Source organism: Muscardinus avellanarius (genome assembly GCF_963383645.1).
Source record: "Muscardinus avellanarius genome assembly, chromosome: 15".
Taxonomy (NCBI): Eukaryota; Metazoa; Chordata; class Mammalia; order Rodentia; family Gliridae; genus Muscardinus; species Muscardinus avellanarius.
Window position 1 is genome coordinate 37,655,210 of NC_137801.1, and position 19,399 is coordinate 37,674,608.

At 37.2% G+C, this 19,399-nt stretch overlaps 1 protein-coding gene across 1 annotated transcript in view; it reads right to left on the reverse strand.

Annotated features, from left to right (window-relative positions):
* Positions 1-19,399, reverse strand: part of LRPPRC (leucine rich pentatricopeptide repeat containing) — a gene marked incomplete at both ends in the record, with an annotated part of 107,274 nt that overhangs the window by 64,645 nt on the left and 23,230 nt on the right. The window contains 4 exons of the mRNA XM_080711489.1: positions 367-394; positions 8,510-8,576; positions 12,662-12,755; positions 16,509-16,627. Of these exons, the coding sequence (XP_080567615.1) occupies positions 367-394; positions 8,510-8,576; positions 12,662-12,755; positions 16,509-16,627 (308 nt within the window). The remainder of the gene's footprint in view (positions 1-366; positions 395-8,509; positions 8,577-12,661; positions 12,756-16,508; positions 16,628-19,399) is intronic.

The window sequence follows — 19,399 nt, forward strand, 5'->3', positions numbered from 1 at the left end:
TCAAGCTGGGCATGACGGCACACGCTTATAATCCCAGTACTTGGGAGGCTGTGACAAGAAGATTGTAGGTTCATAGCCAAGCTCAGCTATTAGTGAAGCCCTTTACAACTTAGTGAGGCCCTGTTTCAAAATAAAAAATAAAATAGGCTGAGGGTATAGTTTGGAGGGAGAAGGCCCTAGGCTCAATTCCCAGTACTATTCCCCCAAAACAAGAAGAAAAAGAAAATCCTGCTGTTTTTAAAATATCACAAGACTTTAAACCAATTTATAATACTCAGCATAAATGTATGATACTAATAAAACTTTTGCTCTTAATGGCTATTTACATGTATCATCTTATGATCTGCATTACCCAGGAGTACTTACCTTGCTCCAAAGATCTATATTCATAGACCTGCAGAGGGCAGCAAAGGATTAAGAATAAACCCAGAGGTTTAAAAACCATTTTAAGTTAAAATGCATTGACAAATATATTATACATACAGATTTAAAACCGTTAGGTAAGTAAATAGATGTTTATAAAATCAACTTGAAATATCAAGATAATTTATAGAGTAACAACACCAAATTTGAATCTTCAAAATTAAGAAAATTAAGATTTTCCATCCAACAGACAACTAAGATTGGTTATCTGTGGAGATTCATTATTTATGTTAGTCTTTTACCTATCTCTAAATTGTATTGTTTGCCTTTATTGTTGTTAATTTTTAGGATTTCTAGTTGGAATATTAATATACCTTCAGATATAGCATTTGGAAATATTTTAACCAATTCTATTAGTAACTTTTAACTCTGTTTACATAGTCTTTGGATATACAATATTTTTTTATTTTTTAGGGAGTTTGTATACTCTTCTGTTGCCTGTGCCATTGAAATCATATCCAAGAAATCACTGCCAATTTCAATGTTGTGAGGTTTTATGACCCAGATTTTCTTCTAAAAGTTTATAGTCTTAAGATTTATATTTAGGTCTTTTATCTATTTTGAGTTAATACTTGTATATGGGATTAGGTAAGGGTCCAATTTTATTCTTTACCATGTAATTACTATTTTTCAACAATATTTAGTTAAAAGATTATTATTTCCACCACCAAATGTTTGTGGAAACCTTGTCAAAAATAACTTGACAATATATGGAAGAATTTATCTCTAGGCATTTATTTAACTCCAATGGTTTATATATCTGCCTTTAGAACAGTACTACACTGTTTCAATTATTGTAGCTTTATATGGTTTGAAATCAGAAAATATATATCTTCTAGCTTTGTTCTTTTTCAAGATTGTTTTGGGTATCTAGAATCCATATTCCATATTAGGATAGATTTTTTCTGAAAAATAAATATATAAATATATGATAGTTTCACCTAAAAAAATAGAAAAAAAAATATTCTCTGGTAAGAAAGAAAGCAAAAAGAAATATTGAAATGTTATCTTTAAGTCATCAAAAGCTTGGTATAAGACAAATGAAACTGTTATGTGAGATTATCATTTTTAATTTTGGATAAATTGCTATAATACTAGATGTCAACCACTAAGCCAAGCATGGGAAGGAGGGATGGGGAGGGAATGGGGTGGGGATCGGGTGGGGGCTGACTGGGCGATGTGTGCATGTATGTCTACAAAAGTTTGTATCCCACTATGATGTATGAATACAGTGCACCAATAAAAAAAAAAAAAAAAAAAGAAATACCACAAAAAGTACAATATAAAGACCAAAGCACACATGCTGGGTGTTGTGGCACAAGCATGTAATCCCAGAACTTGGGAGGCTGAGACCCTCAGCAACTTAATGAGACCCAGCTTCAAAAATAAAGAATAAAATATCAGGCCAGGGGTGTAGCTCGGAGGTAGATGGCCCCTTGGATCAATTTCCAGCACCACAGAAAACAAAACAAACAAAAAAAAAATCACCAAAGCACACAAGCCAAGCTAAAACAAAACCAAAATCAATGTAGAAATAGGAAGAAGCTGGGTGTGGTGGCGCACGCTTAAAATCCCAGCATTTGGGAGGCTGAGACTGGAGGTTCATGGTTTGCAGACAGCCTCAGCTACTTAGTATGGCTCTTTGCAACTCAGTGAGACCCTTTTGCAAAAATAAAAAAAGACTAAAAAATAGGGCTGGGGATGTAGCTCGGAGATAGAATGCCCCTGGGTTCTATCACCAGTACCGCCAAAAAAAAAAAAAAAAAAAAAAAAAAGGAAGAAAAAAAGAAGAGAAAAAGAGCACATGTCCAGCTGGATGTGGCAGTGCATGCTTATAATCCCAGTAATTGGGAGGCTGAGACAGGAGGATCGCAGGTTCGTGGCCAGCCTCAGTTACTTAGTGAGGCCTTCTGCAACTCAGTGAGACCCTATTTCAAAATAAATAATAAAAAATAGGGCTGGCGATGTAGCTTAAATGTAGAATGCCCCTGGGTTCAATCCCTGGTACTATTAAAAAAAAAAAAAAAATGTTCTTTTATTTTATGTTCCAGAAAGAAAAACAAAATTTTTTTTAAAATTTCCCAAACCCAGGTACATGACTATAATCCCTGTACTTGGGAAGTTGAGACAGAATAAAAAATAAAATAGGACTGTGGGTATCATTCAGAGGTAGAATACCCCTAAACTGAGTCCCTACCAACACAGACACATACACACACACTCTAGAACCAGAGGCTACAAATGTCCAGACTTACTTAAAAGGCCCACATGCAGTACCCAGCACAAGAGACAACAAGCAAAGACAAAACATACCAAGTTTCTCTCTGAGAACAATAAGGATAAAGAAAAAGTTCTAGATCCCAGAAGATTTTAAACACTTCTAGAGACGTTCTAAAAACTTCTAGAACACTAATAACAAAGCAAAGATCATTCAAATTTCCACAGATGATAATAAGATCACATATGACTTGCTTCATTGTCAAATGTCAAGATAGTACTAATAAGGTAAAGGAAAGATTATACAAATTCCCAGAGAAAATCCTACAAAAATAAATCACACAAACTGAGCGTGCATTCGGGAGGCTGAGAGCAGAGGATCACAGTTCACAGAGAGCTTCAGCTACTTAGTGAGGCCCTCTGCAACTTAGTGAGACCCTGTTTCAAAATTCAAACGCCCCTGGGTTCTATCCCCAGACCCACAAAAAAAAAAAAAAAAAAAAGAAAAGAAAGAAAGAAATCACACATAAAAGGCTAGAAATCAGAATAGCTTAAGTCTTTCAACAACATTGTAAAAGAAGAAAACAGTGGTACAAGACATTTGAAATTCTTTTTCAGTACTAGAATTGGAACCATGGAGATTCTTCTACATCTGAGCTAAACCCCAACCCTTTTTAATTTTTATTTTGAAATACGGTCTTGCTATGTTGCTATGGGTCTCACTAAGTAGCTGAGGCTGTCCACGAACTTGTCATCCCCCTATCTCAGCCTCCCAAGTACTGGGGGTACAAGCGTGTGCCACTATGCCCATACTTTTCCTTTTTCCATATTGTGAGGTTTCTACTTACTTTTTGGTCTTTCAAAATTAATTATATATTATTGGCACAAAAGTGGCGCAATTATACTGCAAAGCAAAGGAATGAATGCAGTCAACTCAGGAAAGCAGGGACCTCCAGGGAAAGTATCATGGGATTAAGGAGAAACACACTGGAGCTTTTAAGGTATCACTGATATTTCTATTGTTTACTATTCTCAGTGTTGTTTAATTTTGTATTTTGTGTGTACACTGAGATCTGTGATCCTACTGTCTCAGCCTCCCAAGTACTGGGATTACTGGTATGCAACAACAGGCCCAGATTTAAACACTCCTCTAATCGGTACCTGAAAGGCTGATACAGAAGGATCACAGGTTTGATGACAGTTTCAGCATCTTTGTAAGACCCTGTTTCAAAATAAAAAAATCAAATGGGGCTGGGAGTGTACCTTGGCAGTAAAATGCCCGTGTATTAAAACCATGGTACCACAAAACTAATTAATTATTACTTGTCTGGATGTATAATACAGTTTAAAAAAAAAAGTGCAAAAAATAAGCCAGGCTTGGTGTCACATGCTTATAATCCCAGTATAGGGGAGGCTGAGACACGAGCATCACAGTTTCGAGGCTAGCTTCAGCTACTTAGTGAGGCCCTCCGCAACTTAGTGAGATGCTATTTCAAAACAAAGAATAGAAAATTGTGCTGGGGGTATAGCTGGGAATTAGAATGCCCATAGGTTCAATCCCTAGTACCACATACACAAAAAAATTAATTAAAAGAAAAACTTTCCAAGTTCTCCTAACTAACAAAACAGCAGAGCTATTTGAAAATTAGGCCGGCCGGCTAGCTATGAAAAAAATGCATTTCCTATTTGATAATTAAAAATTAATTCTTGCCTTCCTCACAGCTCATATCACCAAAATGAGTTTTTGAGAAAGCAAGCATTAAGAAAAGACATTACTTTTTTTATATCTAACTTAACTCAAGCCTTCCTTAATGTTTGAAGAAAAATGCTAATAGCATTTTGGGTTTTTTGTTGTTGTTCAGTACTAGGGATGGAATCCAGTGGCATTCTACCTCCAAACTACACCCTTGGCCCGAATTTTATTCTTCATTTTGAAACAGGGTCTCACTGAGTTGCAAAGGGCCTAAGTAGCTGAGGCTCTCGCAAACCACAATCTTCCTGTCTTAGCCTCCCAAATGCTGGGATTACAAGCATGTGCCACCACACCCAACTTTGCTAACAGCATTTCTGTTGAGGGTCCAGTTCTAGTAATCTAGTGGAATTACAGAATCTGAAAAAAAAAATCATAACAGAACATTCTAGCCCTATTGCAAACAGAATTCTGATAGTGTTTTCTAACTTTCATACATCTCCAACATTTCCTAAATGAGAGTATTTGCAAATAATCTTTCCAGTGTTTGATTTTGTTTTGGTACTGAGGCTTGCAACAGGGGCATCTATATCCCTAGCCCCATTTTATTTTACTTTATTTGTGTGTGTGGTACTGAGGATGGAACCCAGGGGCATTCTACCTCTGGGCTACACTCTCAGGCTTATATTTTATTTAGAAACAAGGTCTCACTAAGTTGCTGAGAACCTTATTAAGTAGCTGAGGCTGGCTTTCAACCTGCGTGATCCTCCTGTTTCAGCTTCCCAAGTACTGTGATTACAAGAACACACCACAACATCCGGTTTATTTTATTTTTTATTTTGAAACAGGGTCTTGCTAAGTTGCTGAGGCTAGCCTCAAACCTGAGGCCCTCCTGTTTTAGGCTCCCAACTACTGGGATTATAGGTGTGTGCCATCATGCCTAGCTTTCAAAGTTTTTTAATATTACTTTATACAGATAGAACCTATACAACAAAATAAAGCATCACAGACACTTGAATATTTTTCTTTCCATTGAAGTCGGGCATGGTGGCACATGCTTATAAGTACTTGCTAGGCTGAGATAGAAGATCGCAGGTTCAGCAGCCAGCCTCAGCTACTTAGTGAGGCCCTCTGCAATTAGTAAGACCCTGTTTCAAAATAAAGAATAAAAAATATGGCTTTGGGGGGGGTAGCTCAGAGGTAGAATGCTTCTGGGTTCCACCCCCAGTACCACAAAGAAAAAAAGACTAAGGCTGGGAGTGTAGCTCAGTGTCGCCTAGCATTTTTGAGGCCCTCAGCTCAATCTCCCAGGACAAAAAAGTAAAATGGAAAAATAAAAAAAGAAAAGAAAAAACAGAGACACCGAAATCTTAACTTGCCATGATCACAATTCATGGCAAACACAAATAAAATAAAGAACGCTGACTTAAAATGAGTTCTACCTAAAAGCGTGAGGGCTTAACAGCTTTAAATTAGCACGTGTCCTCTTTAATCTCCCTTATGTGTCTGTTCTCCCTCTTCCTTTCCCTAAATGTCATTCTTTGTATGACATCGCAGCATTACCTTTAAGGTTATGCAAATACATGTGTATTCAATTTCCATTTTCTGTAAAACTTTGGCTTTAAAAAACTGTTTTAGTTCATATAGTATTTAAGCAGAACAAAATAAGACAATTTTCTCCTCTCCAATATAAAACAAATAACTTCAAGACAACGGTGTTAGTCAGGGAAAAAACCACACTGTATCCCAGTGGCTATTTATCAAGGAGTTCAGCTTATTTCAAGAGAGCAGGAAAATAAAATCTCAGAGCCAGAAACTGCTGATCAACAAGAGCAACTTGGTCACAAAATACACCTAGCTGGGCGCGGTGGCGCAAGCTTGCAATCCCTGCGCTTGGGAGGCGAAGACAGGAGGAGTGCGCAGTTTTGAAGCCAGCCGTGCTGGCTTAAGAGACCCTGTTTCCAAATAAAAAGTATAAAATTGTTCTGGGAGTGTAGCCTGGAGGTAGAAGGGTTTCCAGAAACCCCAGTACCACCAATAAATAAATAAATAAATAATAAAAAAAACGTTAAGGGAATTATTCTGGATTTAGAAAATGAGACACAATCAAAATGAAATGCATGAATTTAATTGAATTGCCAATCAAAAAGAAATATTTTTTTGCTATAAAATGGTATAAAATAAATATTTTATTTTCTGGTACTGGGGATTAAACCCAGGGGCATTCAACCTCCAAGCTACACCCCAGCCCAATTTTTTATTCTTTAATTTGAAACAGTCTCACCAAGTTGCAGAGGGTCTCATTAAGCAGCTGAGGCTGGCCTCAAACCTGCAATACTCCTGTCTCAGCCTCCCAAGTAATGGGATTACAAGCATGTATAACCACACCCAATTAAAAGGAATTTTTAAACTATGAAAATCTGAACATGAGCAAGTTATACCACTGACAGTATTGTCAGTACTTTAGGAGAGATATTAATATTGGGATTATATAGATGACCTTATTCTAAAGGTATGCTGAAAGATCCACTCTCATTATGTCTACATCTTCAACTTGTTAAGGTAAAAAGAAAAAATGTATACAGAGTGTGTTTGTGTGTGTGTGTGTGTGTGTGTGTGTGTATACAGCAAGAATATATAAGAGTAAAAGCAAGTAAATATGGAATATGGTACAATATAAGAAATTTAGGAATCTATATAAAAGGTATGTGGGGATTCATTTACTATTCTCTTTTTTTTTCTTTTTTTTCCTCTACCTCTGGGCTATACTCCCAGACCTATTTTTTTTAAAAAATATTTGGTAACAGTCTCACTAAATTGCTGAGAGCTTCACTAAGTAGATGAGGCTAACTCCGAATCTGTGCAATCCTCCAGTTTCAGCCTCTCAAGTGCTGGGATTACAAGCATGTTCCACCAGGCCTAGCTTATTATTCTTTCAACTTTTGATTATTTTCAAAATAACAAAATTAGAAGTGGCTACAATTTGAGTTTGTTCTCAAGAGTTCATGTATTGAAGCCAGGTGTGGTGGCGCAGGCCTGTAATCCTTGTGCTTGGGAGGCGGAGACAGGAGGATTGTGCCAGTTCGAAGGCTGGCTTAAGAGACTCTGTTTCCAAATAAAATATAAATAGGTCTGAGAGTGTAGCCCAGAGTTCGAAGGCCCCTAGGTTGCAGACCCAGTACCACCACCACCAAAAAAAAAAAAAAAAAAAAGAGTTCATGTATTAAAAGCTGGATCTTCAGTGTCTTCAGTGTAGCAATGTTAAGACACAGGACCTAATGAAGGTCTTTACATCAGGAAGGGCATACTCTTGAAAGTGGTAGTAATTCCCATAGGACTCTAAAGCTCCTACCAGAGCAAGTTGTTAAAAAGACTGAGTCTGACACCTCAACTGCTCTGTCATCCTATTTTATGATATCTTCTCTCCTTCCCACACTCACTCCCAATAAGATATAATCTTCCATAATGTGATGCAGCAATGAGGGCCCTCAGCAGGGCTGAATCAAAGCCAGCACCATGCTTTTGACCTCCAAAATGCAGAGCTAAATAAACCTTTTTTCTTTAAAAAGTTAGCCTGCCTCAGGTAACAGAAAATTAATATGGATGGGAAAGGTCATTAATATTCCTTGAACATATGGAGGTCAATAATAGTGTTATATTGAATATTTGTAATTAAATGTTTGAAGAATGAACTGCATTCAAATTTGGTGTGTGTGTGTGTGTGTGTTAAGAAATTTAACCCAGGGGCATTCTACCTCTGGGCTACACCCCCAGTCCTATTTTTTATTCATTATTTTGAAACAGGGTCTGAGTAAGTTGTGGAGTGCGTCACTCAGTAACAGGCTGGCCACATGCCTGTGATCTTCCTGTCTCAGTCCCTCAAGTACTGGGATTACAAGAGTGTGCCACCCCACCTAGCTACAAATTTTGTCTTTAACTCCAATGTGCCATTTTCAACTAGCACCTTCTGGAAACCAGATCTTTACCAAATCTCTATTTCTTAGGAAGGATGATATAAAAAGCTGTGTAAACTCAGCTCAACTACTTAGAAGGGGAAAAAAAAGACAGATACAATTGTTCTAGATAACTAGTATAAGAGAGATAAAGATGTCTATACCTTTCCTCATGCAAAAGAACAAAAAAGCAAGAGAAATCAATCCATATCCAGAATCATCTTACCTCCTAAAGCCTAGAATTAGGCTCCCTCTCAAAGAATTAAGTGAGAAAGGCAATGTATTTGATTCCACTGCAAAAGAAAATGATCACCAATAAATCTCAGACCAAAAAAGAAAACAAAAAAACCTGAATTATCAACTTATTTGATAACACATTTTACCAATACCTTTTAAATGTCAGTTGTGAAATTTTATTTAAAAAATGAAAATGTTTTCATACAAAATTAACTAGATAATGTAATAACATATTTGTAATATAAATTTTCCTTTTAAAGCATTTTACTTCATTTTTATGAATACATACAACTAATAAATTTGTTATAGCTATTCTCTTTAAATGATAATTACTGATATACCAGCATACTCAGATCATCCTGGTACACAACTGAGATTGAACGTGATTGGATATCGTGGCACTATGGAAAAAGACTGTAATAAATTTTGTCCTTCAAATTCAGAAGGGAAGCCAGGTATGCAAATCTATAATCCCATTACTTGAGAAGCTGAAACAGAAAGACCACAGGTTTGAGGCCAGCCTCAGCAACTTAGTGACACTGTTTCAAAACAAAAAATAAAAAGGGTGGGGACACAGCTCATAGCTCAGGGACAGAATGCTTCTGGGTTCAATCCTCGATATCAGAAAGAAAAAAAAGTCAGAAGACGGGAAAATTCTTTCTGAAGAGTGGTATTGGAGCAAGGTGTGGTGGCGCAAGCTTGTAATCTCAGCATTTGGGAGGGATTTATTTATTTATTTATTTATTTATTTATTTATTTATTTATTTTTGCAGTTCTTGGGATGGAACCCAGGGGCATTCTACCTCTGAGTTACACCCTCAACTCTATTTTTTATTATTTAAGACTTGATTCTTAAACCAAAGCAGATCAAGCTTATAAAGTAAAAAAAGTCAGCATTAAAATATTTGAAGTTGTTTACTATTAACTGCCAAACAAATGCTCGGGGAAGTGAAAAATCAATATAAGTCAATTGTATAATAGAAGATCTATTTTATTATGACTCTAGATCTCACTCTTATATAAATCTAATAATTGATTGTGGTAGGAAATGGAATGAAAAGTTTGAATGGCTCAATAGAACCTAACACTACTATATATATATATTTTTTTTCGTGGTACTGGAGATGGAACCCAGGGACATTCTACCTCCAGGCGACACCTCCAGCTCTATTTTTATTCTTTATTTTGAAACTGGGTCTCACTGAGTTGCAAAGGGCCTAAGTAATATCTGAGGCTGGCCGCAAAGCCGGATCCTCTTGTCTCAGCCTCCCAAATTACAGCCGGGTGAGATTACAGCCGGGTGTGGTGGCAAAAGCTTGTAATCCCAGCATTCGGGAGGCTGAGACCAGAGGACTGGGGTTCGTGGACAGCCTCAGCTACTTAGTGGGTACTTCCTGAATTTATCTTTCCCTGCAATTGTGGTATATTTTTAAAAATCAGTGGTGGCACACGCTTGTAATCCCTGCGCTTGGGAGGCTGAGACAGGAGCATTGCGCAGGTTCAAAGCCAGCCTCAGCTACTTAGTGAGGCTCTCCGCAACTTAGTGAGACCCTGTTTCCAAATAAAATATAAAATAGGGCTGGAAGTATAGCCCGGAGATAGAAAGCCTCTGGGTTCTACCCCAAGCACCACACACACACACACACACACAAAAAAAAACTGAATTAATCTTTTCACTATAAATACAATGTGGCTTCTAAAGGATACAAGAAAGGAATGAGAAAGGAATTCACAGAGCAGAATTCTGAAGACTTATTAAGTACAGCTTATGTAAAGTTTAAGATTTTTTTAACATATAGGAAAAATCAGTCATTTTTAAGATTTCTTCCAGCTCACTTAAATACAAATAAAAAATTAATCCCACACAAGACCAATTATTGGTGCTATAATTATTTAAGTGACATGCACTTAGTCACTCAAGAAATTTTATTTGTTATTTATTTATTTTTGCTGGTTTGAGCCTAAGGGAATTCCATCTCCAAGATATACCCCCAGTCCTATTATTTATTATGAAACAGGTCTCACTAAATTGCAGAAGGCCTCACTACGTAATTTGGCCATGAACCTGCAAATCCTCCTGTCTCAGCTTCTCAAGTACTGGATTACAAGCATGTGCCAGCATGCCTGGCTAAAGAATTTTATTTTTAATTTTTATATTTTTGCTGGTACTGGGGTTCCTGGAAACCCTTCTACCTCCAGGCTACACTCCCAGGCTAATTTTATATTTTTATTTGGAAACAGGATCTCTTAAGCCAGCAAAGCTGGCTTCGAACCTTCGCGATCCTCCTGTCTCCGCCTCCCAAGCGTGGGGATTACAAGCGTGCGCCACCATGCCCGGCTTAAAGAATTTTAAAGTAGAAACAACCACATGCCTCTGAGCAACCTTTAATTTTGCTTAATCAAATTAATTTGCTATGCCTACAGATATAAGTGGGAAGATGTGTTCTTAACTAAACTTAATCAAGATAATCCACATAACCTGCCCTATACCTGGTACACACTGTGATGTAATAACCAATAGTACATCCCTAAAAGCTGCCTAAAGTATCAGCAATTATATAACTACTGCTCTTTAAAGACCTATAAATCCAAGGGAGAAGGTAGTGTACTGACAGAAGCTCTTATCTTTTGTAGTCTTATAGTCACTGGCATTTTTCTTTTTGATATTTAATAAACAACCTCTTGAAAATGTATTTTTTTACTATTCAAAATAGTAATTGTCAAGTGTTTTTCCCTCTTTAAAACGTGGCCAGAAACATCTCAGCAAGCTGGAAGGCTGCTGACAAAAAGCATCTAGTTTCCTTAGCAACAAACAAGTCTGAAAAATCAAGAGGTTGGCAGTAAAGTGGAATAGATGGTATGATAAAAGGAAAAGGCAGCTCTCGGGTGTGCACCTCGCAGGCCCAGGATTCTCTGCTAATGCTCTGCTGTGGTCATCCTGTTGCTATGGGAAATCTATATACTATACAGAGTGGAAGGTACTCACATAGCAAGCAGCATTATTACCCAACCTTTAACTCAAATAAATATACCCCTAACAGTTACCATTTTTCATACTGAACGCTGTGTCTATCTCCTACAATATTAACTATTTTTATTTGGTGAATTACTTTAAGTGAAAAATACACAGATAATTTATACCAAATAATCTGGCTTTTACACAGCTTTCCACAATTTGAATATGTACTTAATAGGGCTTAACTTTTCATATTTTACAGAGCTAAACCAGCCACGGTGGCAATATGCCTGTATTATCAGTACTTGGGAGGCTGAGACAGAAGGATCGCAGGCTCAAGGCCAACTTCAGCAACTTAGTGAGACCCTGCCACCCCAATTTAACGAAAGTAAAGCAGGGAGAGAATAAGACTGTTCCACGTTACTGATCAGCTGCTCAATTACAAATAGGACCTGAGTCTTCAGGGTCCCCAGTCTAACTTCTACTCTAATTCCTTATCATCTCCAGTCTCTCCAATTTTAAAATTACTTATAGATCCAGGAGTGATGGCGCACACTTGTAATCCCAGAATTTGAGAGGCTAAGACAGGAAAATCACAGTTCGTAGCCAGCCTCAACTACTTAGTGAGGTCCTTTGCAAATCAGTGAGACCCTATTTCAAAATAAATAAAAAATAGGAGCTGGGCGTGGTGGCGCACACTTGTAATCCCAGCATTCGGGAGGCTGAGACCAGAAGATCGCGGTTCGCGGATAGCCTCAGCTACTTAGTGAGGCCCTCCGCAACATAGTGAGACCCTGTTTCAAAGTAAAGAATAAAAAATAGGGCAGGAGGTGTAGCTCGGAGGTCAAATGCTTCTGGGTTCCACCCCCAGACCCGCAAAATAAATAAATAAATAAATAGGGCTGGGGTTGTAGCTTGAAGGTAGAATGCCCCTTGGTTCCATCCCCAGTACCGCAAATAATAATAATAATAATAATGATAATAATAATAATAATAATAATAATAATAATAAATAACAAATAAAATTACATTTAAATTATTCACGTTAACTCATAAATTGGCTTATCGATCTGACTTTAACAAAACAAAAACTTCCCTGTTTGCACTGCATGAGTTATACTGCATGCCCTCAATAATAACTCAAATAAACACTTGTCAAATTTACTGCTAATCTTACATACTTACAATATGATAAAATGTACTCTAAGTTCCCATTCACTGCTTCACTTCTCAGTTCAGCTTGAGAAAATGTGCTACTTTCAGGTAGACATGCATTTTCCTAGGGATAAAGTACATACATGAAGGATAATATACCTCAGCTGGCAATATTTTGATGCACCAAACTTCCCATCTTCCAAATATTTCTTTTAATCACCATAATCTATTATTTAAAAAATCATCTTCTAGAATACAGATTTGAATAATTGAATTTTAGCAACAGCGTTGCAACATTCTAAATTAAAGATGTATCTCAAATGGAGATAATCTATTCCCCATAGAATGTTTTCTTTTTAAGAAGATTTTACTATGGAAGATTCTATAGCAATTCTCTCAGGACAAAAAAATTCAGTGCATAGAACTAAACAATATTTGGGAAATGTAGTGAGGTAAGGATTAAACATATCTATACTCCAAGTGGTTCATCACTTATCCTAAAATGATCTAACAACTTGAATACAGGAACTAAAATTTAGCTCAAATATATTTACTGAATCAAATGACAATAGCACAATATTTTTAAAAATAGACAACAACAGGCAGCAAGCCAGGCAGGGTAGCACACACAAATGATTGCAGTACTTGTGAGGCTTAGATAGAAGGAGTGACTGCTCAACACTAGCCTCAGCAATTGAGTGAAGCCTTCCACAACTGAGACCCCGTTACCACCTAAAAAAATAAAACAGGACTAGGAGTAAGTATCTCTACCTTTCTCAGAGGTAGAGAAAGCCCCTGGGTTCAATCCCTAGTACCAAAAACAAAACAAACATAAAAAATAGGATGCAAGCATAAAAAATTCTGTGGACTTTCATATTGCAATGGAAAGGTATCAAATGAAAACTGGTAGGTTGCTGAATGGAATGAATAATAAAAGCCACTTTCCTTTTTGGTGGTAATGGGGATGGAAGCCTTCTACCTCTGGGCTACACTCCCAGGCCTATATTATATTTTATTTGGAAACAGCTCTTTTAAGCCAGCACGGCTGGCTTCAAACCTGCATGATCCTCCTGTCTCTGCCTCCCAAGCGCAGTGATTATAAGCGTGCGCCACCACACTCGGCTAAAAGCCATTTTTTGCTTAAGAAATTTCTTAAAACATGCTCAAAATGAAAGAATATACATGATAAGCAAAAGAGACTTAGGTCAAGAAACTATGGCTGAGCTCTGTAGTCTTATCACTTAATAGTATTTTCTAACTTACTCAATGAGTCTGTATTGTGATTTTAAAAAAACTAATGAAAAAATACTTTTAATGTATAAAAAAGGTAAAAAGCAATAATACTGTAAGTTCTAGTAAGCCCTTAACAAAACAGCTATTTCCAACCCAACAATATTTAAGGCTGAAATTCAAGCAATGAAGGCAAAAGTCAAAATAAGAATGAATATAATGCCGGGCGTGGTGGCACACGTTTGTAATCCCAGCATTTGGGAGGCTGAGAACAGAATCGCGTTTCACAGACAGCATCAGCTACTTAGCAAAGCCCTCTGCAACTCAAGTGAGACCCGGTTTCAAAATAAAGAATAAAAAATAGAGCAAGGGCTGTAGCTCAGCGGTCGAATGCCCCTGGGTTCCATCCCCAGACCCACAAAAAAATAAAAAAGAATTAATATAATTAAATTTAAGAAAAGTTTCTAAATTAAATCTGGCTTCCTCTAACATAGGTCAACAGTAAGAAAACAAAAGTAATAACAAAAAGAAAGATACTGGGTGAAAATCGAGCATGGTGGTACATACTTGTAATCCTAGCATATGGGAGGCTGAGATGAGAGGATCCCAGTTTGAGGACAACCTCAGCTACATAGTGAGGCCTTTTCAACTCAGAGAGACCCTGTTTTAAAATAAAGAATAAAAAATAGGGCTGGTGGTATAGGTTGGAGGTAGAATATCCCTGGGACCAATCCCCGGTACTGCAAAAAAAAAAAAAAAAAAAAAAAAAAAAGATACTGCAAATGGTGCATGCCTGAAATCCCAACTACTTGCAAGCCTAAAGTAAAGGTTCAATTGAGCCCTGGAGTTTCAGACCAACCTAGAACTAGCAAGACCCTATCCAAAACAAAAACAAACAAAAACCTTTTTTTTTTAACGTTAGAATCTTGGGCTATTATTTCTGCAAAGAGAAAATCATTTGGGGAAATAAGAATATATGTAAGAAGCCAGGTGTGGTGGTACATGCTTGTAATCCCAGCATTTGGGAGGCTGAGACCGGAGGATCACGGTTCGCAGATAGCCTCAGCTATTTACTGAGGCCCTCCGCAACTCATTGAGACCCTGTTTCAAAATAAAGAACAAAAAATTGGGCAGGGAGTGTAGCTCAGAGGTCAAATGCCTCTGGGTTCCATCCCCAGACCTGAAAAAAAAAAAATATATATATATATATATATATGTATGAAAGTTACCTTTTTAAAATATTTTAAGCCGGGTGTGGTGGAGCAAGCTTGTAATCCCCACGCCTGGAAGGCGGAGACAGGAGGATTGCGCTGGTTCAGAGCCAGCCTCACTGGCTTAAGAGACCCTGTTTCCAAATTTAAAAATATAAAAATAGGTCTGGGAGTGTAGCCTGTCGGTAGAAGGGCTTCCAGGAACCCCAGTACCACCAAAAAGTAAAATAAAATAAAAATAAAAAATAAAACATTTTAAGAGTAAAATACATATAAGCCCAGACTGAAAATACTCTACTACATATGTAGGAGAAGCAAAGATACGCAAGACTAAAACAGTAACTTTTCAGAGGACTGTAATTATATAATTAGTTCAAGGATAAAGAAATACCCTAACATTATTAGAAAAATCAAGGAGTTATATGAATAACTGTCTAGAAAACAGATCTTTTGGACAAAATATTTCCTATTAAGTATTTGGTGCTCTGGATGTCATTCCCCATTTACAGCACTTTGGGGTTTTTTTGTTTGTTTGTTTGTTTTTTGCAAGTCTGGCGGTGGAACCCAGGGGCATTCGATCTCTGAGCTACATCCCCCTGCCCTATTTTTTATTCTTTATTTTGAAACAGGGCCCCACTAAGTTATATAGGTCCTCACTAAGTAGCTGAGGCTGTCCGTGAACCACGATCCTACAAACTCAGCCTCCCGAATGCTAGATTACAAGTGTGCGCCACCACGCCCAGCTGCATTTTGTTTTGAAAATGGAAAATGTAATCCCTGCACTGTCCATGTCCACTTTTTCAAATGCCCCTTTCCCAATGCCTTGCCTATTCTGCTGAAATCAGTAAGTACACAGCAGGAAAATATGCTTTGAAATCAAACAAAGGTTATTATATGAAAAAATATATTAAAAAATGTTATTAATGCATTTATAAAAATTCATAAAGAAGTTAAAAAAAGATTTAAAAATGAAAGTTGCAGTTGCATTTTAGGTAGCATTCTCACATTGGCATATTGTATTTTCAAGTTCTGCTTTGTCTTTTTAAGTCAAACCATCACATATGTTATACTAACCAATATTTTTTAATAAAAGATTTAGAAAGCTCTACACACATGACCATTTTTATTTTTAGTCCTCAGTTCAGTAACTTTTTTTTTGAAGACCATCAAACATTAGGAAGGAAAAGATATTCTCTTAAATTACCCAATTAAAACCATACTTGTAGCATGTTGGCACATACTTATATTCCCAGTACTTAGGAGGCTAACAGTAGAATCCGGGTTCTCAGCCAGCCTCACCTACTTAGTAAGGTCCTCTACAACTTAGTGAGACCTTGTTTCAAAATAAAGAATAAAAAATAAGGCTAGGGGTATAATTCAAAGGTAAAATACCCCAGCACCAAAACAAACAAACGAACAAAAACACTTGTACTCACTTGCAAAATAGCACGTGCTGACTTTATACTATCAAAGGATGGAAAAACGTAATTTATATATGTTTCCAAATCAGGTTCTACTCCCAATTCATGCATTCCCTTGAGGACATCAATTATACCTGTAAGATAAAAAAATGAAAGAACAGATGAGAAACTTAGAATAAACAAAAGATCAGGAAGTTAAGTTCAGTTACTTTATAAACCATAATGCAGAAAAATTACTCAGCATTGTTTGTCTAAAAGAAAAGGCAAAACAGAAATGGAAGAAATAATGAAAAAATTAATTCTTCCTTTCTTAGTCTCTAACTCAGAAGTGAGTGCTAATATCCTTAAAATTATGACTATTAGGAAACTTAGGAAACAAGCAATGTGCCTAACATTTCTAGCACCACAAATGAGTAGATCATAAAACATCACTGTTCTCAGACAGCAATGATAGGATTATACAATCAAGACTGACAAGAATAAATGCCGTGATGGGGGAAGGCTTGTGGAAGTGGAATAAAGGACCTGTGTGTGTGTGGGGGGGACAGTTTAAAAAGTGCTTTTCATTAAGCACTTAGGTAAAAAGTACCCTCACTGTAAATCATGTGCTTATAAGCCCTAGGTTCAATCCCCACCACCACAATAACAAAATAGTATCAGCTGGGTGTGGTGGCGCATGCTTGTAATCCCAGCATTCAGGAGGCTGAGAACAGAGGATCCCAGTTCTCGAACAGCCTCAGCTACTCAGTGAGGCCCTCAGCAACTTAGTGAAACCCTGTTTCAAAATAAAGAATAAGCCGGGTGTGGTGGTGCACCTTCTTATATCTGTGCTTGGTAGGCAGAGACAGGAGGATCACACAGGTTCGAAGCCAGCCTTGCTGGCTTAAGAGACCCTGTTTCCAAATAAAAAAGTAAAATAGGTCTGGGAGTGTACCTCGGAGGTAGAAGGGTTTCCAGGAACCCCAGTGCCACAAAAAAATAAAATAAAATAAAATAAGAAGAAGAAGCTGAGCAGAAGGATCACAGGTTCAAGTACAGCTTCAGCAACTTTGCAATTTCTAAAGTAAACCAGTCTGGGGATAATAGATAGGGCAGTAGAATGCTCTCAGTTCAGTTTCCAGTACTAAAGAAAAAATGTAAAGACAAGAATATGAAACACTAAACATATCAGGAAGGGCTGATCTGAAAGCCTAAGTACCAGTTGGTTAAAGTGTCAAAATAAAGGTTAACTTACTTTCAGCACATTGGGTAGAGTATTAAAGTCACATAGAAAGCCGGGCGTGGTGGCACATGCTTGTAATCCCCGCGCTTGGGAGGCTGAGACAGGAGTATCGCACAGGTTTGAGGCCAGCCTCAGCTACTTAGTGAGGCTCTTGGCAACTTAATGAGACCCTATTTCCAAATAAAATATAAAATAGGTCTGGGAGTATAGCCCAGAGGTAGAAGGCCCCTGGGTTCCACCCCCAGTACCACCACCACCACCAAAAAAAATAAATAAATAAAAAATAAAAATAATAATAATAAAGTCACATAGAATAGTCATAGGTGCTAAAAGTTGCTCAGGTAAGAACTCTCTCTTTCCTAATAGTTTTAACTACTTTAATTCTTATAAAACTTATCAAATGGAGACATTAAGTTTATAAACTTTCTCATAGTACATAGAAATATTTTATGAGATTGTTTAGTTTTAGATTTAAATATTCTAAGTTCACAGATATTTGTTCCTGTTAAGTCAAAGAAGACTGCAGAATATCTACAATACTATCTTTCAAGACATCCTTCAAAGGAGAACATGTTTTTTAAAAGCCACACCTGGTACTGCATACCAGTAATCCTAGTACTTGAGAGGCTGACACATGAGGATTGCAGGTTCCAAGTAAACCTTAGCAATTTAGCAAGACCTGTTGCAAAATAAAAATGGCTCGGAGGCCAAATATCCCCGGGTTCAACCCCCAGTATTAAACAACAACAACAAAAAAAAACTAAAAACAACTGATATCTCTTATATTTTCAAATCAATGTTTCTAAATAAATAAAACATAAGCGCCTGCGTTTTTCCAGTTAAAACCTTCACTAAGACATTTGTTACCTTTTTTTAAATTTTTCTTTTCTTTTTTGCGGTGCTGGGAATGGAATCCAGGGACAGTCTTACCTCCGAGCTACCACCCTGGCCCTACTTTTTCTTATTTTGAAACAGGCTCGCAATGAGTTGCAAAGGGCCTAAGTGGCTGAGGCTATCCGAGAACCACAATCCTCTGGTCTCAGCCTCCCAAATGCTGGGATTACAAGCGTGCCCCACTGCACCCAGCTTGCTACTTTTTAAAAAATATCCTTAATTAGGGCTGAGGTATATATAGCTCAGCGTAGAGCACTCACCTAACATTCATGAGGCCCTAGGTTCAATCCCCATCATGACAGGAGAGGGGGAAGTCCTTAGTGTAAAAACTGATGTCTAATTTCAAAAGGATAGCTAAGAATTTTATAAAACAAATACACCATCACATTTATAAAAGTCTAATACGGGTGCTATGATATAAAAAGAATATTTAAATAAAGCAACCTCCATTGAAAATCCAGCATTACTGACAGCTACATTCAGAGCTGAAGTCAGTCACTAAATCCCTCTGTAGCTCTCAGTTCCTTCATATTTGAGCTTTAAACAGGCACCTTGGAAATCTAATTCTGAGACTTTACTATATGGTAGATTCAAGATAAAGTTCATTTTCTACTAGTTCAACTAGCCATAACTATAGAAAGAAATTAACTAAATTCTTTTGCGTTTACTAAGTAGCAATAATGCAGTAATCAATTCAAGTCTTGATACCCTGATATGGTTGAAAAAAGCAAATTTACCAGAAGAACATTTCAACAGAGTACCAAAAATATTTCCATGCCTGTGTGAACAA